This window comes from Adiantum capillus-veneris, chromosome 2, assembly GCF_014529385.1.
Source record: "Adiantum capillus-veneris isolate H3 chromosome 2, ASM1452938v2, whole genome shotgun sequence".
NCBI classification, from domain to species: domain Eukaryota; kingdom Viridiplantae; phylum Streptophyta; class Polypodiopsida; order Polypodiales; family Pteridaceae; genus Adiantum; species Adiantum capillus-veneris.
The window spans coordinates 147592624-147618504 of NC_140932.1; the positions used below are offsets into that span (position 1 = coordinate 147592624).

Sequence of the window (25881 nt, forward strand, 5' to 3'; positions counted from 1 at the left end):
AGTGTCTGGAATTTCTTCAATGACTACACCCTTGCTTCTAGTAACTACCTTGACTGGGACTGGCTCTGGTGCCTTAGCCTCAGTAGTAGTAGTTGCAGGTGCATCTGGGCATTGGGTTGCAAAATGGCCATACTTTCCACAAGTGTAACAATTCATGCTCCTATTCTGGAAGTTGCCTCGTCCTCTGCCTTTGCCCATACCTGGTTGGAATTGGCCACGTCCCTGACCAGTACCACTGGTACCTGGTCTCTCCTCTTGAGCTACTTTGACTGGTTCTACCTTCACTGGTTCAGTGTAGGCAACCACTGATAGATCTTTGCCTTTCTTAAAGTGGTGGATCCTCACAATTGTTCCATAGATGACCAAAAGCCTTATAGTAGGTACATTGTGGACATTCATTGGAGATATGGTCCTTGGATTTGCATTTTGAACACCAAGTCTCCATCTTCCGAACTGGCTGTCTTGTGTGGCTAATTTCGGCAATCTGTCTAGCCATTTCTTCAATTTTCTTTGTCGAGGATCCCTTCTTTGACTTCTCCTTGGATCGTTCATTAGAGCTGCTCTCGGAGCTACTGGACATCTCACTGAAATCAGAACTTTCAATAGCGGAGCTACTGCTACTGGTCCTTCGCTTCTTGTGGCTCTTTTCCTTCTTGGCCTGCTGTTCCAGCTTTAATGCCCTTTGGACCAGATCATTAAATTTCTTGGTAGGGGCTGGTACCTCTTGTTCCCTAAGATTTTTGCTTTTGAACCCATTCAGAAACCATGCCCTCAACCTCTTCTCAGATGGCGGTTCTTGTAGCTGCATGGTTAGCTCCTTGATCTTTTCCACATAACTGCGAACTGATAAATTTCTCTGTTTGATCTTATCTAGTTCACAGAGAATATCTTCATCCCCTCTATTGTCAGAATATTCCAACCTGAAGGCTTTAAGAAATTTGTTGTATGATCTGAGCTGGCAGGTAGGATAATGGTAATACCATTTCCTCGCTACCTCCTTCAAGGTTTGTGGAAAATATTCCCCCCAATCATCTTCATCAATATTTTTCAGTTCAGCATATTGTTCGAAAGCCTATATGTGAACGTCTGGATCATTCTTCTTCCCTCCCTTAAATATTGGAAAAGAAATTTTCAGGGAAGCTATGTAATCATTCCGATTACGACTGATCCTACCACTTCTCTTCTTGGATTCAGAATGGCGCTTGGGAGTCTTCTTGCAATTGTCAGTGTCAGCATCCTAATCAATCTCTTTCTCTGTCTCAGTGTCAGTGTCTTCTTTGGTTTGTCTGCTAGAAGTACGGGAACTACCTTTACTTCCCTTGGTACCCTCATCTCTCTGTCGGGACCGAGAACTCTTAGAACTCTTGGCTTTTCGTGCTTCCTGTTCTGCCTGTCGGCGTCGAGAATGACTGGAGTGCTGTGAGTCCTGCGCCTCATCAGCCTGACTATGCTCCTCCTGAGCCTCAGTGTCAGTCATCTCCTCTTACTTGGGGTCAGACTCTCTTCCTGACTCCTCAGGAATGGGATCAACACGAATGGTGGATTTCCGGCCACGACTGGATTTTGGTGCCATTGCTCAAAACTTTCAACTGGGAGAAGAGTCTTTCAGTCAACGAGCTTCAGCTCGAGCCACCGTGATCGTCAAAATGGAATTAGAGCTGATCTCTTGAGACAGCTAATTCCAGTGTTAGAAGATTTCAGCTACTAGTGTAGGAAGATTTCAGACAGTAGACTGGACAGGAATCAGAAACTAGACTGGAATTTGGATACTGAAATAAGAATCAGACTTATGTACTGGAAATAAGGTTCAGATTCAGATTCAGAAGACTGAATGAGAAGTAAGTGTAATTGGAATGTATGCCATGATTGGAATTACAGATCAAGATTACAGCGAATATGATTTACAAAGAGAGAGTACAGTCGACAATACTGCCAATGATTCTCAAGTACAAGTGTAGCCAAGGCGCTAACCCAAATGATAACAATTGCCAACCCGATTACAATGGAATGGGCCATATTTATACACTTCGGGTTTACTGTAGTAATTACCATAGTAACTACTAAGTAATTCGCTGCCCATCTCCTAAGAAGACATTCCCACATAGTGAACTATCCAGCCGTCTACATTCCCCTTTTCTCATGACTCTCCCCCTCTCTATAAAGGTGATACGCCTCTCCCTTATTTTTAAGCTTGGGAGATAAACTACTGAGGCATGCCCCTAACTTATATACTTATGTAACTTGTAAAAAAACTTATGTAACTTGTAGGAAAAAACCCTCCTCTGCACTTATGTGGTGCGGTAAGTTTTCTATGGTGAATCCCCGGGCCTCCTCTCTCCTCGGTGGGGCCCTCAGCCTCATCAACGACCCATCCCACACTCCTCCTCAGTCGTAGGGGATTGGACACACATCTGCAACGAGATGATCTCTTGGTAGTTCTTTCACTCTACGAGTCGCATGGCTTGAGAGGGACATCCCCACCAAAGGACGCCATTTTTGGTTCAGACTTCTTCAACTACACCTTCACATGCTTCCTTGGTGACCCTTCTCCCAAATTGGAGGAAGCTTGCTTTCAAGTTCATGTCCTCTTTCTAGCAGCAGGAGGCATTGAGACTCTAGACACAGTGGTAGGTTTTTCCTTTTCGTTGTGCAGTAGGGATCATACAAAGTGGACCTTACACACAATTCTTGACTAGCTATAGGTTGAGGCTATTGAATTCTCACACCACATAGGGGACCTGGGGGTGATAGATCTTGTATAAACACTTTGGCCTTTAGCCAAGTTCAATGTGATGCCGTCGGATGTAGTAGGTTGCAAGCACGTTGTGATTCACTTGTTTGCTGACACTTAGAGCCCCCTTGCTATGTATTTGTACATAAGGATTCTTGGACATAGGATGTAGCCCTACGGACTGCATGCTCCGCTTGGGCCTGGGTGGGGCCTGGGTGGGACAATTACTTCAGACTCGTTTGTCTAGATAGCGAGAGCCTCAAAGATAGCGGGGTTGGCTGCTATGGGGCATCTGTTTTCTCTCATTGACTCCATGAGGATTGTCTTGTAGAGAGCGTGTGTGTGCGGATGTGTGTGTGGGTAGGTGCGTAGGTGCACTAGCAAGGGGGAGTGTGTAAGAGGGAATTGGAGAAGAAGGAGAAGCTACACAACACAATGAGTTAGTGGAGTGGAAAGTGAGAGAGAGTCAACTCTCTCACTTTCTCTCCCTATATTGATTAGGGAAAGTGATAGTAAGGGTGGTTTCCCACAGCCACCTGGCCTACATCCCAAGAACCTCCCACTTAAAGGTCATGGTGGCCAATAGTGGCATCAATATAGTTAGTTTATACAAAGTTGATGAAGCATCACCTAGGCTTCATCCTACACCCATAAGTTCTATGCAATGTGTAAATCGCTCCGAGGCTAGGCTCTTTGTGAGAGCATCTGCGGGGTTGTCATCAATGAACCTTGACAAGCTTGATGCACTTGTTGGCCAATGCATCTCTCATGACATGGTATCTAACCTCTATGTGTTTTGACTTTGAGTGAAACACTGAATTCTTTTCGAAAGCAATGGCACTCTGACTATCACAATGCAGTATTGGAACCTCGTGAATACCCAAATCTCCCACTAGGCGAGCTAACCATATGGCTTTCTTGCTTGCGTCAGACGCAGCAACATATTCTACCTCAATGGTAGATGAAGACGTGCAATCTTAGAGACACAATCTCCAAGAGATAGCTGCTCCAGCAAACATGAACACATAGCCAGATGTGGATCTTCTACGGTCCACACAACCCGCATAATCCGCATCTGTGTAACCTACAATAGATGCATCATTGTTTTCAAAGCGTAAACACATGCTAGTTGTACCCTTTAAGTATCTGAGTATTTTCTTCACTGCTTCCCAATTCTTCTTGCCAGGGTTTTCCACGTACCTACTAACCACTCCCACTGCATGTGCAATGTTTGGTCTTGTGGCTACCGTAGCATACATCAAACTGCCAACTGCTGAAGAATATGGCACTTTTTCCATTTCCTCTTTCTCACCAATTGTCTTGTGAGAATCTGTTACCATATACATATGGTAGTGATGTGTGTGAACACACTTAGGACCGCCGAGACATTTTTCCCCTCTTTAGGAGGTTTTCTCCCCTCTGCATTGTATATATCGCCAGCAGCTCCAGCACACGCCTGCTCACTTTCTCTGATTTCAGTGAGCTTTGGCGAGCATTCACAGGTCGACAAAAATTTTGAGACTGCTCGTAGAGCTTAGTCTTCTCAAGTTTTTGATTCGGGCTCATTTCGGCCTCCGTTTCCACAACAGGCAGTATTGCACAGGCTATTTTTTCATTTTGTGCAAATTTTTGTCAATGCCGTTTTTTGCATAACAGGTCCCTTATAGTCTTCTACGGTTTGTGCTATATAGCACGTGTTGTTCCACCTTCATTTCTCCTCTTTTCGGACAGTTTTCACATCAGGTGCAACGTTTACCATGGTTGACAACAACACAAATGTGTTCGAGATGTTTGATGCTAAGGACAGATTGGATGGGGACAATTACCTTATGTGGGCTTACATGATGCAACATGTTCTTGTGTTAAAGAGTGTCTAGAATATTGTGCAGGGCATTGCTGTAAGTCCTGGTTCTGAGGATGTAGGCGATGTTGAGGATGTTGCAGATCTTGCTGTAAACAAGGATTGCTGTTGTTAGAGTTGTTTTGCCTACGGTAGAACAAGCTTGTTGGGATGTAAAGGATGCGTAAGCTCATGCATTGATTGCGTTGTCTATGAAGTGCACCATTACTCCTCACATTCGTTCAACAAGAGCTACAAAACAAGCTTGGGATATTCTGGCTGGTCTTTATGCAAGCTGCAATGAGGCAAAAATTGTATTGCTGCCTAATGAGCTGGAGCCAAAGATTATGCATGAGGAAGATGATATGGACACTTTCCTTGTTGATGTCAAGGATATCAATGAGCAACTTATTTCTGTAGGTGAAGTCATTTCAGACAGTTCCCTTGTGCAGACTGTTCTTAATGCCTTACCCGATTCTTATCAGACTTTTGCTAGTACTTGGAGACTTATGACCCAAGGAAATCTTGAAGTTGTCAAGCTTAATTCATTATGCACATTGCTATTGCAGGAGTCACTTTCAAGAAAAAACAGGACTAGACAGAGTTCAGTTGAGCAGGCTTTTATTGTTGCTCAAAGAAAGGGTAACAGTAATGCAACCACTTCTTATGGTTCTTCAGCGAGTGAAAAATCACATGTTCCTAATGCTTCTGTTGGCAGCAATTCGTCTAGAAATTCTGGTGATAAGGGCAAAAAGAAGACGTGTTGCCATTATTGTAAAGCTAATGATCACTTGATTAAGCAGTGTCCTAAGTTGAAGGCCAAAGAGGCTAAGAAGAAAGAGGGTGGTTCCACTACAAATGTTGGTTTCACTACAAATGCAGCTATTTTTGAGTCTTTTGTGAAAGGAGACTGTGATGCTGAGGTTGATGCAGAATGGCTTTTAGTGCAGAGTGTACCTATAATCCTGTTGTCCACATGATGCATGCATGTCAGGTGTTGCAGATTCACATGTGTGGTATTTTGACAGTGGTGCTACAAAGCACATTACCTCACATCGTGATTTGTTCACCTCTTTCGAGTCTGTCCCTTATGGGAATTCAATCACTTGTGCAAACAATGCCTCTTATCCGGTTCAGGGAGTTGGAAAGATTGTACTTACTGCTGCAAATGGCAGTTCTTTTACACTTGTTGATGCACTTTATGTACCCGCGATCAAGAAGAATATTTTGTCTATATATGCACTTGCTAGACTTGGACTTGTGGTCAAGTTTGTGGATGACAGATGTACAGTACATGATCAGTTTTGGTGATGAAATTGTTGCATTTAGCATATTATGCCGTAGGCTTTATAAGCTCACTTTGTATGACAAGTGTGGCCAAAATTTTGCAAATGCAATTGTGGATTCTAATGATATTTCACATGAAAAACTTTGGCATGCACGTTTTGGGCATCTGAATTTGCTAGTTTGCTGTGTTTGCAAAAATTTGATATGGTTGCTTCTTTGCCGCCTCTTAAAGCACCTATCAAACACGTGTGTGAAGGCTGTATTTTGGGTAAGATGCAACATTCTAAGTTTTCAAAGGATGGTTCAGTTAGGGCCACATGCCGGTTGCAGCTTGTGCATAGTGAGTTTGTGGGCCCATGCAAACTTCGTCCTTGGAAAATTACCTTTACTTCATGACTTTCATTGATGATTACTCCAGGGTTGCATGGGTATTTCTGCTTAAATCAAAGTCCAAAGTGTTTATGTGCTTCAAACAATTTCTGGCTATGGCTGAAAATGTCTTGAAATGTACTATGGGCACCCTCCGTTCCGATCAAGGGGAGGAGTATATGTCTCATGAATTTAATGCATTTCTGGATATTCGTAGGATAAAACACCAATGTACAGTGCCTTATATGCCTCAGCAAAATGGTGTTGCTGAGAGGAAAAATAGGTCACTTACAGAAATGGCACGATGTATGGCCAAAAGTCAAGCTTTGCCGCATTCTTTTTGCCTTGAGGCCATCATGTGTGCCACTTATGTACTAAACAGGTGTCCTACAAAATCTTTGCAGTCTACTACTCCATATGAAGCATGGCATGATAGAAAGCCTTCTATTAAGCACATGCATGTTTTTGGCTGTTTGGCATATGCTTTGGTTCCACAAACACAACGCAAAAAATTGGATGATAAGGCTGTCAAATGTATTTTTGTTGGTTATAGTGCTAAAAGCAAAGGTTATATGTTGTATCATCCACAAACAAAGTGTATTCTGGTTTCACGAGATGTTGTGTTTGTGGAAGATTTTGTTTAGCCCTTGTTGTCATGTACTAGAGATAGTAATGTAAGCTCATAGGACATTTATGACACTTTGTTGTCTCTTTTCAGTGGTGGAAGTCGAACGTAAATTACAATGAGGAAAATGTACAACCTATGGGGGTTTCTAAAAATGTTATAGATCATCCTATTACTGATGCAGATGTACATGATGTACTTGATGAGCAAAGACCTGAAAATGAGCAGGCTAGAGGTATGCCAAAATGGCTGGTGTATACATTGTGTGACAGTAAATTAGATGCACCTTTGTCTAGTCACACTCGTTCAGGCTCTCACCATGCATCTTATGCATCAGATTGTTATGCTTTGGTTGTGTCTAGCTTACATGATGTTGAGGAAACTCTATCTTTTGATGAAGCACAGAATTCAAAAAATTGGATGGCTGCCATGCAATCAGAATATGATGCACTTATAAAAAATGACACATGCACTTTATGTGATTTGCCTCCTGGCAAAAAGGCCATTGGCATGAAGTGGGTTTACAAGTTGAAACGCAAGCTGAATGGTGAGATTGATCGCTATAAGGCTCGACTTGTTGTAAAGGGTTATGCATAGCAAAAAGGCATAGATTATGTAGATACTTTTGCTCCTACTTGTTGTATGACTACTGTGTGTTTTCTATGTGCATTGGCAGCTCATTTTGGTTGGGATGTACATCAATCAGACATTGTTACTGCTTTCTTGAATGGAGACATATTTGAGGAAGTTTATGTAACGTAGCCTCACGGTTTTGTCAAGAAAGGACAAGAGGATAAGGTGTGCAAATGTAGCAAAGCTTTGTACGGATTGAAGCAATCTACTTGTGCTTGGTATGAGAATTTTGACACTCATTTGGTCAAACGAGGCTTTTGTAAAAGTCTAACAGAAAGCACATTGTATGTTAAGCGTGAGGGTGATGTACTTCTCATTGTGGTTCTTTATGTAGATGATTTGCTAATTACTAAACCAAATGAGAGACTTATTGTTGAATGTAAGGTTGATTTGAATGCTATTATCAAGATGAAAGATTTGGGATTGTTGCATCATTACTTGAGTATACAATTAAGCAGTGTGATGGTGGTATTGCCTTGTGTCAGAAAAGTTACATAGAGACATTGCTATGTAAGTTTGGACTTGAGGATTGCAAACCTATTGTCACTCCCATGGAAACAGGTTTGAAATTGAGACTTCATGATGCAAGTGATCCTGCATATGTCACTTTTTACCAAAGTGTTGTTGTATGCCTCATTTACGTATGCAACACGAGGCCGGATATTCAGTTTGCAATCTCACAAGTCAGCAGATTTATGCATAGCCCAGAGTCTAAGCATTGGTAGGCTGTCAAGAGGATTTTCCACTACTTGAGTGGCACTTTACATCTTGGATTGTTTTATCCCAAGGGGGGATCATTGCCGCCAGACTTACATGCTTTTTCGGACTCAGATTGGGTTTATTGTTTTGACACGTGAGTGTCCACAAGTGGTTTTTGTTTCATGCTTGGAAGTTCATGTATATCATGGTTGAGCAAGAAGAAACCTACTGTGGTCACTTCTAGTTGTGAGGCTGAGTACAGGGCAGTCTTCACAGGTATGGTTGAGTATGTATGGTTCAGACGCCTTATGGCTGATTTGGGTGTTGGATAGGACACTGCCAACACTATCTGCACTGACAGTCAGAGCGCATTGGTAGTTGCGAGGAACCCAATTTTTCATGCTCACACAAAGCACATTGAGGTGCTTTACCACTATGTCAAGGAGAGGCTCTCAGCAGGAGAGATTAGCTTGGCTTATATTCCAACACAGGACAACCTTGCAGATCTTTTCGCAAGGCATTGTCTTGTGAGAAGTTGGAAGCTTTCCGCAAAGCTTTTGGCTTACTCCCCTTTGTGGACTAATCTCAGGGTATGGCACTTCCATGTGCCAGCTCTCATTCACCGCATCACTCCAGGGGGGATTTGTTACCATATACATGTGGTAGTGATGTGTGTGAACACACTTAGGACCGCCGGGGCATTTTTTCCTCTTTAGGAGGTTTTTCCCCCCGTGCATTGTATATACGCCCATTCATTCTAGGGCTATCTATCTTTCCATTGCACACTAAGTAAAACACTCTCTGTGTGTGCGTTGAGCTTCCTTCATCTTCTCCAAGCTGTGTGTGTTTCCCTACAACCCTAATTCCAACAGAATCTTCCTTGTTAAGTTTGGAGTATGCTTGCATTGGGTTACTTAGTGACTTCCCCCCCTGCATACTAGAACGTTTCAAGACTTTGTGGATGTAATTTTCTTGAGATAATTCAAGAATTCCATGTTGCTCGTCTCTCTTGATGCGCATACCAAGAAAGTGATTGGCATTTCCCAAATCTTTCATGGAAAACTGAGTGCTTAGCATATTTTTCAACGGATTGACAATTGATTTGCGTGCAACAACCATATCATCTACATACGAGATCAAGATGATTAAAGAACCATCGTTCAACCTCTTTGTGTATAAGCAGTGATCTTCTTGACTTCTTGTGTAATCCTGAGACTGCATGAATTTGTCGATAGAGTGCCTTTTTAAGTCTACAAAGTTCTATCCTTGTTACTTGGTGAGACCAAGGACCTTTTTGCAATATTTGAATACAGAAGCCACCACGTGGCATTAGATTTAAATTTTTAAAAAAACATCACTGCCATGAAAAGCTCTAAAAAAAACTCCACGCGAAAAGCTACCAACCAAGTGAATAAAATAAAAAAACCACTCTGCGTTGCTCAATTCTTCTCCACAAGCAGTTCACAAGTTCCCCAGAAGCAAGAAGCAACTTAGAGCTTTGTCTGCAGGTTTGTCCCCATCGGCATATTTGAATCGGCCTTCTTTTGCAATAAATTAGCCTCGATACTTAAATATAAGCCTTAGCGATCATAGCAGGTTTGTGTGCAACAAGACTCAGTGGCTAGCTGAACAGTATGTTTAGCTTCAACTACCTTACTCAGCTCGTTTTTGCAAGCACAACTTATAGTTATGGACAACATTATGCCGCTCCAAGTATAGCTCATGCAAATTCAACAACCCTGTGCCCTCGGCCATCCTTCAATGTTCATGGAAATGATATATTGCAGCAGGTACCCATGCCTAATTCTCAAGATTCATACCAATTCTTTTCCGTGCAGCTGCCTTGTGCAGCAATAAGCCAGGCAGAATCGGAAAGGAGTACCCAAGACCTTTCAAACCCTGGTTATATTTTGTAGATCATCAAGCGGGAGGGTACTTCGGATGCTTGCCGACGTGATGAGCATTCTCAAAGATCATATATTTTGTGCGATCAACCAATGGCAGAGGTGTGTTCTAGTGCTACTAATTAGATTTCAATCAATGATCAGTTGGCCTAATTTGGGGTCGAACCACCAAAACTCATTGCCTTCAGAGGCCCGTTCAACACATTTTTTTGTTGTTGGTGATGCAGACAGAAGAGGCCAAAGAAATGGAAAGAATAAATGTCAAAGTGAACATGAGGGCATAAAAGATTAGCAAGATCAATCACACGGAAGCTTATGATGGTTATCCTCAAGTAATTAAGCCAGCGGCTTCAGTGCTAGTTGCTTGCGCTTTTAGCAGAGAGTGTGAGGGGATTAGTGGCAGACAGCTCAATGTCAAGGGAAAGGCATTGGAAAATATTGCCACTAGTGCAATTCATGGTCTGATGAGTTGTTGACGTCAATCACACTCCTCGTCCAACTCTGTTGATAGCCTATCTAAAAATTTGATCAGGCAAGCATTTCAAAACAATTTGCAGACAAACAGAAACATCTCTCATGACCAATTCAACGCAGAATATGGTGTCCGTGGGAGTTGGTTAATGTGTAGCTCCAAGGAGATGCAGCAGCATTGCAGCAGAAGTCAAGTAGTCAATCATGCAGGTACCTACGCTACCGGCCAGAATTAAAAGAATAGTCAAAGAGCATAAGCGGAAGCTAATTCTTTTTTCCGCACAAAGAGCTTTGATGTTGGAGAAGCCAAAGAACAAGGACTACGCATTAATGGAATTTCTAGAGACATGCAAACCAATATGTCATCAGCCTCCAATAGTAGTTCACTGTTGGCCATTCAACATATGGATGGGATAGAAAAAAATTTATAAGACAATATGGACAATATTGCGGCCTGTAAAGAGATTCTCTTTTTAAACCGCGTGCAGGCAGCAACCAATGTGGCCGTAGTTGAGATTAGCAACAACAGTATACTGCAACATTGCTCTTTAGCAGATGCATACGAAGTAGGGAATGATGGTGGTGTGGATTTGAACGCATAGCAGTTAATGTTTCGAAGCTCCCTTCTTGCCAATAACCACAATTCGGTGGCGGATCCTATGAGCAAAGGTCCATGTACGCAACAGCTATTGGATCAAGTTCACATGGTTGCAAATGCAGACATCAATTTGATATTGATACATAACCCAGGTTAGTCAACAAGGAGACAAGAAGACATAATTGTTGACCGAAGAAGCTTACAACTCTAAGAGAGAGAGAGAGAGAGAGAGAGAGAGAGAGAGAGAGAGAGAGAGAGAGAAGGTAATATTGATCATAGGACATAGAGCATAAAGTTACATCTACATGTTTTGTGTTGTGAATATATGGCAGGGAGGACATATATTCACAACACTGCACGTTCCAATTGCACAAGCGCGACTCCAGCTAAACAACATTGCAAGGTCCGTTATCTGCGTCCAAATTTCCATGCGCATGCGTTTGCTTGGTGCAACACATAAACGCTACGGGGCAGGACACGACTTCCATTTCTTATCATTTTTTGGAGAGACCACATTGCCAGCTCTCCACCATAACTTTGTATGGCACCTCTGTATGGCGTGCACAATATACTTTGCACTTTCAGTGTGACGTTTCATTGCAAGACGATATGTTTAACTATTCACATTGCTTTTTTGTAGCTTGACTCACATATTGACATGTAGATTGGACAATCAAAAAACAAGAGTACAACATTGTAGGTCAGTAAAGTACCTCATTTATTGTTGCAATTCATTCATGCTTTATCTACTTGCTTGTTTTAGAATTTTCCGCATTACTTCCTTTGCTTTGGTTTATTTGGATCTCGTTTTCAGAACTATACACTCAATGTTGATCAACATTTGCACGTGAGTTACACACGAAACTTTTTGCATACGGTTGCTTGCCAAATGTATGTGATGTATTACAGTAGTAATACATCACATGATTTTTCATGTGATGTCATGTGATTTGAATGTGATTTGTCAAGTGATGTCCTGTGATGTCAAGTGATGTGGTTGTCAATTGGTACATGTGTTGTGTCGTATCTAGTGCGTCGATACTAACAATCAGTGTCTACTAAGACAGTTTATGGCCTATGTCTGTTTTTGCAGGCATAATCGAGGACGATTACAATTCTTTCAAGAGGGGGGTATGTCACAAATTGATGATGTGGCAGTGTCCACATACACGGACACACACTGCTGACGAGGCAGGTCCCGAATTATGCGCCGACAGGCTGACATGTGGCATTGTACAGACTCTCAGATTTTATGATGCAGATTGCGCTGATAGTGCTGATGTGGCATTTCTGTATGAATTGCATAAAAAGCGATGGCTGATTTTTATGGCATCTTTTGGGCCGATTGCTTTTGAGTTAAAAGCTTTTTTTATTAATGATTTTGGGGCTCTGCTTTTGGGTATCCCTTGTACCAATAAATAAGTTAGTTGGGCCTCACTTATCATAGCATCTGGATGTAGAGTCTGAGAGTGAGCACCCGCCAACTCTCTTGTACTTTGAACACAGATAGGGGAGCCAGTCTTTGGGGCCAATACCTCTGGCCACGGAACTACGCCAGGCCGTGTCAACATTGTCCTCATTCATTGTATTGGGAATAACTACAAAAGAAGAAAGGCAAAACACAAAAAAACTATAAAATAAATGCGAGCCGACATGTTGCGTTACCAACCACTCAATGAAAAATGTCTTTTTGAAATACTTTCCGTTTGCAAGAATTTACATGTAGCATGTATACTAGAAGAAACATTCATCTGTAGACATAGTAGTACAACCTCGCTTGGATATAATCTCAATTGAACCACCCCTATGATCTCTAATAATTGATGCACTTAAATTTGTCTCCTCCCATAAACATTATAGAATTTTTCAAGTGTATATCCCTTCCACGCAATGCCGCCCTTCCCAGATTAGTCTTGCTCTTGTTCCCTTTAGTGCTAGCTGTTAAAGTCAATTTGCATATGTCCTGTCATATTCTATAGATGTTATATAGCTAGGCCCACCAAGCAAGACTAGTTGGCTTTTGGTTTCACATATGAAACCCTCTGGTTGTTTCATGTAGACATCTTCATATAGATCCCCATGAAGGAATGTTGTGTTCACGTCCATTTGCACAAGTTCCATGTCCTGGATACCAACCAAGCCAAGCACAGTGTGAAGTGTAGTCATCTTGACTACTAGAGAGAAAATCTCATCAAAATCCACACCTTTTTGTTGCTTGAAACCCTTGGCAAGTAGTGGAGCCTTGTACCTAGGTTCGGGAACTTCCGCTGTATACTTCTTCTTGTATACCCACTTGTAAGGTAAAGCATTTTTTCCGTTTGGTGATTCAACCAAATCCCATGTCTCATTAGCCACAATGAAATTGTATTCTGATTGCATAGCCTTCTCCCACTTAAAGCTATAGTCCATTTGTATAGCTTCTTTGTAGCAGGTTGGCTCTCCACTGTCAGTGACCAAAACATGGTGTATACCCAGCTCAAACCGCTCGAGCGCACATGATAATCTTATAGAGCGTCTCAGTGCCTGACTGCTAGACTCTGCTCTCTTCGGAGCAATAGTAGTATTTTGCACTTTACGATAAGCTGCACCACTACTGAACTGAGTTGGTTCGGAGGCTACATCCTCAAAACGAATGCGTCTATACTCAACTTCTTTAATGGTCTTCTTGTGCATTTTTTATTCATTGAAAATCACGTGTGAGCTACGAATGACTTTCGAGATTCTGGGTGCCAGAGACGATAACCAATCTCTCCATTTGCACCATTGCTGATAAAAATGCATTTGTGTGACTTGGGATCTAACGAAGTTCTTTGCGCACATGTGCATATGCATCACATCCAAATACACATAAATGTTCATAGATTAGCATTTTCCCATTCCATATTTCCTTTGGAATTTTGAAATTCAAAGGAGAACTCGGTGACCTGTTGATGATGTGCACTGCTATTAGAACAGCTTCTCCCCAAAACTCTGGAGTAAGCTTCGCCATAGACATCATAGAGATAACTCGCTCTTGAATCGTGCGATTCATTCTTTTAGCTATCCCATTTTTTGCAGGTGTGTATGGAGCAGTAAACTGCCAACGAATGCCTCTTTGATTACAAAAATCTTTGAACTCCATGGAGACGTATTCTCCACCATTGTCCGTGCAAAAAGCTTTGAGCTTTTTTCCTGATTGGTTCTTAACCATGGCAAGGAATCTGGAATGTAGAAAAGACCTCTTCCTTACGCTTAAGAAGATACACCCACACCTTTTTGGTAGAATCATCTATGAACGTGAGAAAGTAGTTTGTCCCCCTAGAGTTTTATGTGACATTGGACCACACATTGGACCACACAAATCACTGACACAGGTAAGTAGCCAAAATGCTAAGTGTTTTCATTCCCTTTTGGCTAATATGCCATAGCCGGCTATGCCACAACTCAGTAGACGTCAGCTCGGCAACATAGATAGATTGTTCGTTGACACTCAAAACAAACATAGAGTACATGGGTCCGTTTTTACGACCTTTCATCATGACAAGGTTGTTCTTGCGGATCAACCAAGAACGATTACCAAAAACTATAGTGTAGCCAAGATCATTCAATTGCACTATAGAAAGCAAGCTCTTTGTAAGCTTGGGCACATGTCTGACATTTTGCAACACAAAAGTAGTGCCATTATGCATATGAAGTTTCACATCACCAATGCCAATAATGTCAAGCTCATAAGAATCACCAAGTTTGACTATGTCATGCATGGATGCATAAAAGAAAAACCACTCTCTATGCGGTGTGACATGAAAACTTGCACCAAAATCAAGAATCCTATTCAGTCCATAACCCTCATCATGTACAACCAAAGCATCTTGAGTGAGATCTGAAGTGAAAATGACAACATTTGAGGGATCTGCATGAATCTCTGTCGGCATAATGTTCATCACTGGAGGAGGAGCATCCCCTACTACAGTGGTAGGTATGGGAGATCCAACCACATTGAGCTCCTCAATCTTTATCGTACTTTTGTCTTTGCCAAAATTAGCTTTTTGCATGTTTTTTTGATCTCTTAGGAAAGTGTGACAATCCTTTTTGTAATAGCCCTTCTTATGTCAATAGTAACACTCGGAGACTCTGTCCAGGATTGCAGCAAAACAACGAGATGTAGGAACTCTGACAAGTCTGTCGAGGATAGCGTGTGTGTGTGTGTGTGTGTGTGTGTGTGTGTGTGTGTGTGTGTGTGTGTGTAAGAGCAACACACAACCAAGCAGAAACTTCTTCTTCTCCCGGTCGATTCGACAGCTTCAATGCCAACCTGCCTTTTGTGTGTGTGTGTGTGTGTGTGTGTGTGTGTGTGTGAGAGAGAGAGAGAGAGAGAGAGAGAGAGAGTGTGTGTAACGACACACAACACTCTCTTGCTTTTAGTTGCCGGCTTGAACTGCTCCCCAAGCCTTGGAGGATTCCAAAGCTCAACACCCCTTCTCGATTTCCCCGTGCTCAAGCTTTCGATTGCTCACGGCTCCATAACTCCTTTCCTGCTGCTACCCGACCTAGTGCTCCATGCATGCACTCGATTGCTAGCTTTTTTGAATGGTTGCAGCCCGATTGTTGAGATGCTCAACCTGGCTGTCATGACCTGCTGCCCTGCTCGATCCAAGTCTTGCTTACACTAAAATTCTTCGATTCCCCTGCTTCGACTATCCTGCTGTGATGCCCGAATCCCCATTTGCAAGCTCGTTGCTCGCCAGGTTGCCTCAATTGCCCTGCTGCACTGTGTGTGTGTGTGTGTGTGTGTGTGTGTGTGTGTGTGTGTGTGTGTGTAACACCACATCCAGTAGCCCGCTGCTCGACAGTGCACGGGTCTCAATTTCAAATTCCCACTTGGACCTTACTGCTCACGGGCACCTGGCTGCTCCCAAGGTGCTCAACACTACCCGGGTCTTTTCCTGCAGAGATTCCTTCAAAACCTCTCAAGATGCCCTCCAAGCCTAGAGGGGTTGCCCTCGCGGGGATGCATCAAAGCTCAAGATCCATCAATGCCGCCAATCCTTGCAGGATCTACTCCGCAAAGCTTAAGTTCGAGTGCTGCCATAACCACCGAGCTCACCGTCGCCACTAAGGGACCGTTGCCACCGATCGCCGTACCTCTGATACTAATTATAGAGAGCACGTGCGTGCGGATGAGTGTGTGCGTAGGTGCGTAGGTGCACTAGCAAGGGAGAGTGTGTAGCGGGGAACTGGAGAAGAAGGAGAAGCTACACAGCACAGTGGGTTAGTTGAGTGGAAAGTGAGAGAGAGTCAACTCTCTCACTTTCTCTCCCTATATTGATTAGGGAAAGCGATAGTAAGGGTGGTTTCCTAGGGCCACCTGGCCTACATCCCAACACATCTCATGGAATATGCAAGGATTAGGAGGGTTCTAGTTTCAACGACAGAGGGGTCGGTTGCATCAGGAGCTTCAACAATGCCTTGTGGGTGGTGAGATTGACATTCTTATGCTACAGGAGCATCATCTCTGTGAGAGCTGCATTAGACGATGTGGTCAGATTTTGCAGGGTCGCTATGAGAAATTTGATCAGCTGCATTTGGACCTGGAGGTATCCAAGGAGGGTTATGTCTGACTATTGCGGACTCATACCAGCACTCCATTGGTGGTAGAGGTATTATTGTGCCATGTGGGGCTCAATGGATTACTATGCAGGTTCAAGGTTGCCATGGGTTTCAGGGGGTATTTTAAAACCTCTTAATTAACATGTTTGAAAGAATAAAATGGACCCTTTTCTAGGATTTTTTAAAATAAATCAATTATAAAAACCTTGTTTGTTAATGTATCTCTATTAATTTTCCTAAAATGTTTGAGTTATAAAACCTATTGAACTCATGTGGCATATTAACATGAGGACATAGTGCACCCCTTGAGCTAGGGGTAGAGCTCAGTTGTCCCTCCATCCATCATTGTGACCACTCATTCACACCCTAGATCACTAGTTTATTAGTTAGCATTAGCTAGTGTAGATTTTATTTTTAGTTTAGCTCTTGTTTTTTGGGGAAGATAGAGGATACATCACATATGTACATTCATTTGACTCATAGGCCGAGTTCAACCTTTTGAAGACTCTCTCTAGAGTTGAAGTGTGGGGCAAGAGAATTTCAAATTCTCTCTCTCTCTCTCTCTCTCTCTCTCTCTCTAGTTGAAGTGTGGGGCACGAGCATTTCAAAAACTAATTGGAAAGAGTTTGAGAATGTCCAAAAGTGCTTTCTTATAAAATTTATCCAAGTTAAGACACAAACACCACCATATATGATCCTACCACTTGCGTCGACATCTCTTCCAGTTGATGTTATAGGCATTGAAAGAGTTGTGATGTACATTATAAAGATTCATCAAACCCCACATTGACTTCCTACAATTGCATGGAAGCAAGCAAAAATAGTTTAAAAGATGCATAAAAGCAAGATCTTGAGCACAGGATGGATGAAAGGCATAAAGAAATGATTTGGGAGATGGGATGTGTTACACTTACTACATGATGCCTCAATAGACTCACAAGTGAATGAAGCTTTTTGACAACATCAATGCACGACAACTTGGGAGAAATCTAGGGGATCACACTTCATACATTACACTTCCCAAATTGCCCCAAACTATGAGACCATGTTCTTTGCCAAAAGAAGAAATTGTACTTACCTGTATATGCTTGAGCCTATCCCCTTGTTGGCGATACACACTATCGCAGCCATTTGGCTTAACTCCCAACCCCTTTGATGCGAGACGGGGGGGGGGACAAGATTCACATCGACTATGCACATTATGCTAATTGTAGGTTCAAGAGTCTGAGTACCACACACTACTAGAGTGCTCAACTTTTTCTCACATCCAAACTTGTTTCCCTCACATTTCCAACCATGTCTTAGACTTGTACACTTTCCAAGCCACAATGTGGGCTCTCCATTGTAGTTCTCATTGCCACGATCCTTGAGCATCTAGAGTGGCTTATCAATCCCACACATAGTTGGCCCCACATGTCATATTTGACCTCTAAGGACAATAGTAAACTATATCTATCTATCTATATATCTCTATTTCTCTATTTACACTCTGCATCTACTCTATCAAAAATTTATTTTTTCCATTTTTTTGGCACAAAAAGTGGTTGTATACTATGTCGCTTAGGTTGCTCAAAAGCCTATCACCTAGAGGATGCACAAGATGGGGGGTACAAAGTGAGTGCTCAGTGTACATCAAGGTGGCATGTATGGAGAATGCAAAATGAACCAATGGGGAGGTGTGTTGTGCCATGTAATGTGTCCATTGTCCAGACTAAAAACAACCTAGGATCCCCCCCATGTCTTGAGAACATACTATCTATGTCCAAGAAATTTGTCTTTGTCCACTATTTCTAATGGTGCTAATTTGTTTTTTTGCATGCTCTTCCTCTTGGCATTTGATGTATTGCATTTTCTTCTTGCAACCTTCAATTCTATTTTGAATATATTCACAAGGATAGCACCAAGCTTTGCAACTTGGTTGTGTGTCTACCGAAGCAAGAGGGAAACGAGAGTCCTCTTGGATAGTTAGCAAATCCAATTATAGTTTTGAATGTCATGTGCTTGATATTTGAAGAAAGTGCGCAAGCTTTGGCAACATGAGGTTTCTCTCTCTCTCTCTCTCTCTCTCTCTCTCTCTCTCTCTCTCACACACACACACACACACACACACACACACACACACACACACACACAACCTTTTGAAGTTTTCACATGAAAAAAAAGCCTCTTTGTCTTTCTTAGGACACCATTTAATGGCAATGCTTAATATATATCTCCATACATTGACATCCATTTCTTTATAAACTTAGGAAGCATAAACATATATTTGTTATGATGTTTAATCGAGTTTTACAATTCAATATCACTTTATACCTTTGCAATTTCTATATATATATATACATATCATGGTTCTTAAAGGGATAGAGAAAATAGGAAACTCAAGCAACGGGCATAAAATGTGTTTACACCTTCAACAATTAGCATAGCCGTTCTTTCATGTGTATGTCAGAAGGTGTTTGTGACCACTTCTTACCTAGTACTGAACAATAAGAATGTGTCTCCTCTCTATACTCACAACTTGCAACATTTATGTTTGTATACGAAGTGTGTGTGTGTGTGTGTGTGTGTGTGTGTGTGTGTGTGTGAGAGAGAGAGAGAGAGAGAGAGAGAGAGAGAGAGAGAGAGAGAGAGAGAGAGAGGCACTTATGGCAAGAAATAGGCATCGAGGTATGAACTCCACTTTCTTATGGATACCTCTTGCACAAGACATACTGATTATCGCCAAATCAATATAGATTGGCACTTAGATGTGGCCAACCTGAATATACACATGAGTAGGGTACACTTACAAATAGATATTCTAGCATCTTTGATAAAAGTATGGTTAGGCCCGTTGTTATTTTAGTTTTGCACAAGTTCCAATATCAATATATCCATTACATACCATCATGAGGCCATTATAATTATTTTGTCTCAAATACTACGCAACCTAAAGACATTCAATCTAAATGCCTTCAAGTGCAATCTCCTAGCCAAACTGTAATAACCATTATATGTCACACATTAATGTTGGATGATGAGCAAGTAGTTGCAGTCTAAAATTGCAAAGAGTTGGCTACAATATGGCAAGATCTAAAAATCCTTTGCTCAATTGGCACTGAGATTAGATCCATGCTTTATGACCCAAGAAATCTTGAGGCATGTTTGCAAGTGAGCACAAGATTATTTACAGACAAGCAAAAATCTTGGTAAATTGTACATAATCTTCAAAAGATAGAGACATGCCTAAAATTATGGTGAAGGAAAGATATGATTGGTGTTCACTCAAGGTAGAGAAGGACATGGGCGCAACAACATGTGTGAGTGTGGATTTATCTACATCCAAAACGAGATGGGATGGGCACATAGATATAGAGAGAAAATGAAAGAGATACAAGCGATGGCATCCATTGAGACACTAATAGATAACTCTCTAGGTGTAATTCTGACGAATCTATGAGTAGCCATACTTAGGCTTGTTTTATAATTTGTATGAGATTGTGCCATGATAAACTTCATTACCAAACATGGCAACGGACGTAGAAGACTTTTAATTATTTGCAAATATGGTATTGTTGCAAAGTGTGTAGATTACCATATGAAGATGTTGGTTGCATTTTTCCATGCGACCTTCACAATCTATATAATTCCCTTGGTTGATTGACGATTTACAAAGTGCTATCTTTTATCCCATGCAAACTTTTGCCACGCAATAGCATATTTTGATTATCAAGAACTAGGAGGAATGCAAACACATCAAGAACCATGAAGATAAATAGATACACATGAGTGGATGTATGTAAGCTAACATAGGGGTAAGCGGATAGAGACATAGACAAGAGAAAAAGCTGAACAAAATATGTTATCGGGATATAATAAGAAAACCAACATATCAGCTATAACTTGCATTGTTGTGTTATGCCCATGAGGTACTGCAAAAGAGGATAGCTATAAGTGGACCTCACATGAACACTACCCAATATCTAGGTATGATATTTAGGATCCACTCCTAACCAATGTCAACAATGAATACCAAAGCCTCTCTCTCTCTCTCTCTCTCTCTCTCTCTCTCTCTCTCTAAGCCGGGAGGTCTCACCCGGTCTCGAGTGATGATATGCGTTCGAGACCGAGAGAGATCTCCCAGCTTTTAACCACGGAGGAGAATGATGCTATGCGACAGTGCGCTCGAGACCGGGTGAGACCTCCAAGCTTTTAACCATGAAGGAGATTGATGCTATGCAACAGAGGCCTTGTGCCAGAGTTCATGGGATGACCCATCCCCCCCCCCCCCCCCCCCCCCCCCAAATTAGTGTCTCTCTCGCTATATGTGGACCTCACATGAAGACTATCCAATATCTAGCTATATTATTTAGGATCCACTGCTAACCAATGTCAATAATTAGTACGGGAGCCTCTCTCTCTCTCTCTATGGAGTTGAAGTGTGGGGCAGGAGCATTTCAAATTCTAATTGGAAAGAGTATGAGAATGTCCAAAAGTGCTTTCTTACAAAATGTCTCCAGGTTAAGACACACACCATATATGATCCTACCACTTGTTTAGAGATCTATTCTAATTGATGTTATGGACATGGAAAGGGTTGTGGCGTACATGATAAAGATGTATCAAACCCCACATTGACTTCCTACAATTACATGGAAACAAGCAAAAAAATTTAAAAAGATGCATAAAACCAAGATCTTGAGCGTAGGATGGATGAAAGACATAAAGAAGTGGTTTGGGAGATGGGATGTGTCACAATTGCTACATGATGCCTCAATAGAATCCCAAGTAAATGAAGCTTTTCTACAACACCAATGTACTACCGCTTGGGAGCAATCTAGGGGGTCATGCTTCATACATTACACTTCCCACATTGCCGTAAACTACAAGACCATGTTCTTTGCCAAAAGAGGAAATTGTAGTCACCTGTGTGTGTGTGTGTGTGTGTGTGTGTATATATATATATATATATATATATATATATATATATATATATATATATATATCAACGCTCGAGATTGGGTGAGACCTCCAAGCTTTTAACCATGGAGGAGATTGATGCTATGCTACAGTACGCTCGAGACTGGGTGAGACCTCCCGACTTTTAACCGTGGAGGAGATTGATGCTATGCTGAAATGGCCTGCTGCGAGAGTTCATGGGATGATTGATCATGTTGCGCCCCCCCACCGCCCCAGCAATTAGTGTGTCCTCATCATTTAACATTTCATCTCTCATATGTGTGTGTGTGTGTATATACGCGCGTGTGAAGGCATCCATAGCCAAATTCTCCATTGCTTTCTGGAGTTTGTAAATGCACTGTTTTGGCGGATTCATAAGACGACGTAATTCACGCTCCTAGTCCTATGGCTAATTCGGGTGCACCAACACACACGTGTGTGTGTGTGTGTGTGTGATTTTATATACATTTATATACAATTCCCTCTTCCGTATCAGGTCTTGAGTTCAAAACTCTTCCGCTAGATCTTTGAGGTCTCTCGGGATCACTCCTATGACATTAAAATCTCTCTCTCTCTCTCTCTCTCTCACACACACACACACACACACACACGAGAGCATACATTAATACAAGGGTCTGTGCACATTGAATTTGGGGCAATGTGTTTGTACATGTAAATGCTACAGGCAAGGTGTGAGATTTTGAGCGAGCAGGAAAAGATGCATTTGGATTGGCCAGGTGACAAAAAGACTCTTTCTTCAAAGGGCATTCACAAGCTTGGCTGCATGAGCTTCTTCTGGCATATTGGCACACACCAATGGAAACATGATGGATTTGCATAGCAGTCCCAACCCAAGTAGTAATACACAATTGAGCAAGAATAATATTTGCATGGTAAATGCTCCGTCAGGCCCTTCTATATTCATCACCACAATCTCCAATAACTTTCAACAAATCCCTTCCTTTAGCTGAGACCTGGTTTATGTTTGCTTCATCTTCTTCATCCAACTGTAGACTAAATATAGCTTTTGAGTCCTCTATATGGTCCGAGAGGCCAAGTCGAACTCCTATCATAGAGGCTGCCACTGCAGGCTGCAAAGAAACAACATCTCTCTCTCTCTCTCTCTCTCTCTCTCTCTCTCTCTCTCTCTCTCTCTCTCGTATCAGATACACCGCATTGTAACTTCCTGGTCTCATAGGTCACTTTGGCCTTTTGAAGACGTTAATATAACATTTCATTTCTCTCTCTCTCTCTCTCTCGGGTAAGTCTGCCAGTGGCGGCCTGTGCCATGGAGAAGGGTCCCTATCTGCTAGCTAAAGTGACTCCCAGGTAGACGTAGGAGGTGACCACCTCAACTGGGCCTCCTGCTGCTGTAAAAGTGGCTGCTCGCCGGACTGATTTGGAGGTGTGGAAGATCATGACCTTGGGCTTCCCAAGGTTCACTGTCAGTCCTCTGTGTGTACAGAACTCATCCAAGGTGCTCAGATGGCTCTGTAAACCCTCTGGTGACTCTAAAATCAAGGCAATGTCGCCAGCGTATAGCATAATGTGGACTAGGATACCTGCTAGGTCAGCTCTTGCTCCTCCCGCTCGTAGGATGTAATCAGAGATCTCATCGATGTGGGTCGGGGAGAGGGGGTATCCTTGCTTAACACCAATGGTTCTAGCAATGGACTCTGACAGGCCGCCTGGACAAGAACTCTCCCAGTCACTCTCTCACAAAGAGCATAATGGCCTACATCATCTCTCATGGTATTCCCAAGCTCTGAAGCCACCAAAAAAGCCTCTCCTGTGGGACTATATCGAACGCTTTGTGGAAATCCACAAAGCAACAATAAAGTTTCTCTTTTGCACCTTTGCTTCATCAATGAGGCGGCACAAAATGAAGATGTGGTCGATGGTGGAGACGGTCCGCTTGAACCCTACCTGACCGGAAGCCCGTAGGCCCTCATTTTCTCCATATGAAATGAGCTCACCTCAAGTACAACCCCATATAGTTACTTGACGAGGTTCACACATGATGGCGAGATGTTGTCCATGCACCTCCCAAGTCGGTAATAAAGCAGAAAGCAAAGCCAAGTGTAGAAAAGCAAAAATTGTACTCGCAAGAAGAGTTTGACGAAGCTCTTGATAAGAAGGTCAGTCAGTTGATGAAAAGCATAGAGCACTCTTGAAAGAAAAGCAAATCAGTGGATTGCCCCGGTTATTTGGGCCGGAAATCGACTTTCGAGGTGGCTAGTAGATTTTTTTGTTTTGGTTTTGGGAGTCGGGTAGGGCACGCCCGGCCGCTCCCCTCATACACCAAAAAAGTATACAAGAAGAACGACCAGGACTATGCACCCAGAAACCGAAGGCAGACGCTTTTGTCACTAGTTTCCTCTGGACTACGAGAGTTCAGAATTACCTACACTCTTAGGGCCATGACTAATCCCTTGAGAGACCCACTCGCCACTTGGATTTGGGCGTGACAGCGACCAAGTACCTCCGTTCAGAGGCCCAGGTACTGCGGGACTTGCTTCAGTCTTCCCTTTGGAGTTGCCTCTTCTAGGTAACTTATTGCTCACCTCACTAAACTGCCTTTGAAACCCGGCGGTTTTCCCCTAGGAAATGCCATACCCGCTTGGAAGGGCGTCGGCTCACAGGTGGCGTCCGTTGAGGCTGGTGATGTCTCCCTTTTGCATCTCCCAACCCCCTTTAGGTGAAGTTGACCCCCCCCCCCCCCCGGGGGGGAATGGCACTTGGGTGCTCTTGTAGCTCATCTGGCTTCGCTTGGGGAGAATTACGTCATTTCCCCCGGAAGGGATCGGATTCAAATAACAACATAGAAAGGGGAGCATTATCTCCCCATCCGCCTATGCAGAGCACCCAAATACCGGGGTACAACTTCACCGAGGAACTTCGCCACAGGCACGTGCCCTGCGGTTCCGTCCCTTGAGTGCGGATCACAGCGTACCCAGAAGGGCAGCCGATTCCCCACCAAGGAGGATAACGGTCCTTTCTTCAGGGTCCAACGAAGTGTCGAGTGCGTTGAAGGTGGAGTTGAATCGGTTTAGCCATCTCCCCCTAGATTCATCTACCGCCGGACAACTCACTAGCAAATGCGAAAGCGAACGACCCTCTAACTGGGAGCACAGCTTGCAAATGCTGTGTCCGCGCATGTAACTATCAGCCAGTTTAAGCCCCCCTACTCTCGCGAAAGCCAGCATTCTCTCCTCCTTTCTATTCACTATAGTGCTCCTATTGAGCTGCAGCAGGTATCCACGTGTTTGTTCATAGCCGACCTCCTTATAGGGCTCCAACGCCAGGCACGAATGCCTCTCGTCCCACTTGTCCCATGCGTGGTAGCGGACTGAGCTAAAGTCAGCCGTTGGGATATACTTATTCATCCAATTCTTGGTTCTTGTCGTCCAAGTCCACTTCTTGAACGGTTGGTTCTTAGGCTTCTTGTTTACCAAGGAGCCTATCCAAGTAGATGAAACCGAGCGGTACTTGTCGAAAGCCCTTGCTCGTTGTCCCCCACAGAAGGCAGGTATGAGTGGTATGTTGAACTCGTGATGGAGAGTTGTCGTCCCTACAAAGGTTGACCTTGCTCCCTTTCCGAGTAACATTCGCATCCCGGTGGCGACGAGGCGCTGCAGAGAGTGAAGGACACGCTGGTCGTGGGCCCCCATAATTTCCGCGCCATAACAAATCACTGGATACACGCACGCCTTAAAAACAGTTAGTCGAGACCAAATAGGGATGGCTCGGTTCGCCAGTAGGTGCTGACATGCGAAGAGACTTTTCCTCCCCTTGTCCGCTCACTCTTTAACGATGCGTTCAATGGAAAAGGTCGAGTCTATGTTCGATGCCAAGGTACTTGTATGTTTCACCCACCTCAACCATCTCACCACCCAAAATAAAGATCCTCATAGAGAGATCTTGCAGGTCAACGTGGAACACCGTGACCATGCATTTGTCAATTCCAAAAGTCATGCCCCAGGTCTTTGCCCATTCACTTACCTTGTCAAGGCTCATTTGTTGGGGTATAGGCGTCTGTGCCTTGCCCGGCCGCCCAGAGTCTGGGCGCCCACTGACTTGTATACCTTATACATAGCATAAGTGTATAGGGGGCTACTCACTCTTTGAGTCTCCCCACCCATATCTAGTGTTGTGTGTCTCCTTCTCTCGCTCACTCTCCGTCTGTGGTGCTCCCCGATC

General features: G+C 43.0%; 1 protein-coding gene across 1 annotated transcript in view; it reads right to left on the reverse strand.

The window, feature by feature from the left end:
• Positions 1 to 22303: 22303 nt before the first annotated feature.
• The window catches only part of LOC147463820 (uncharacterized), a 40180-nt gene continuing 36602 nt past the window's right edge, over positions 22304 to 25881 (reverse strand). Inside the window, exon 9 of the mRNA XM_086491403.1 lies at positions 22304 to 22772. Coding sequence (XP_086347529.1) covers positions 22587 to 22772 — 186 coding nt within the window. The 3' untranslated portion in view covers positions 22304 to 22586. The remainder of the gene's footprint in view (positions 22773 to 25881) is intronic.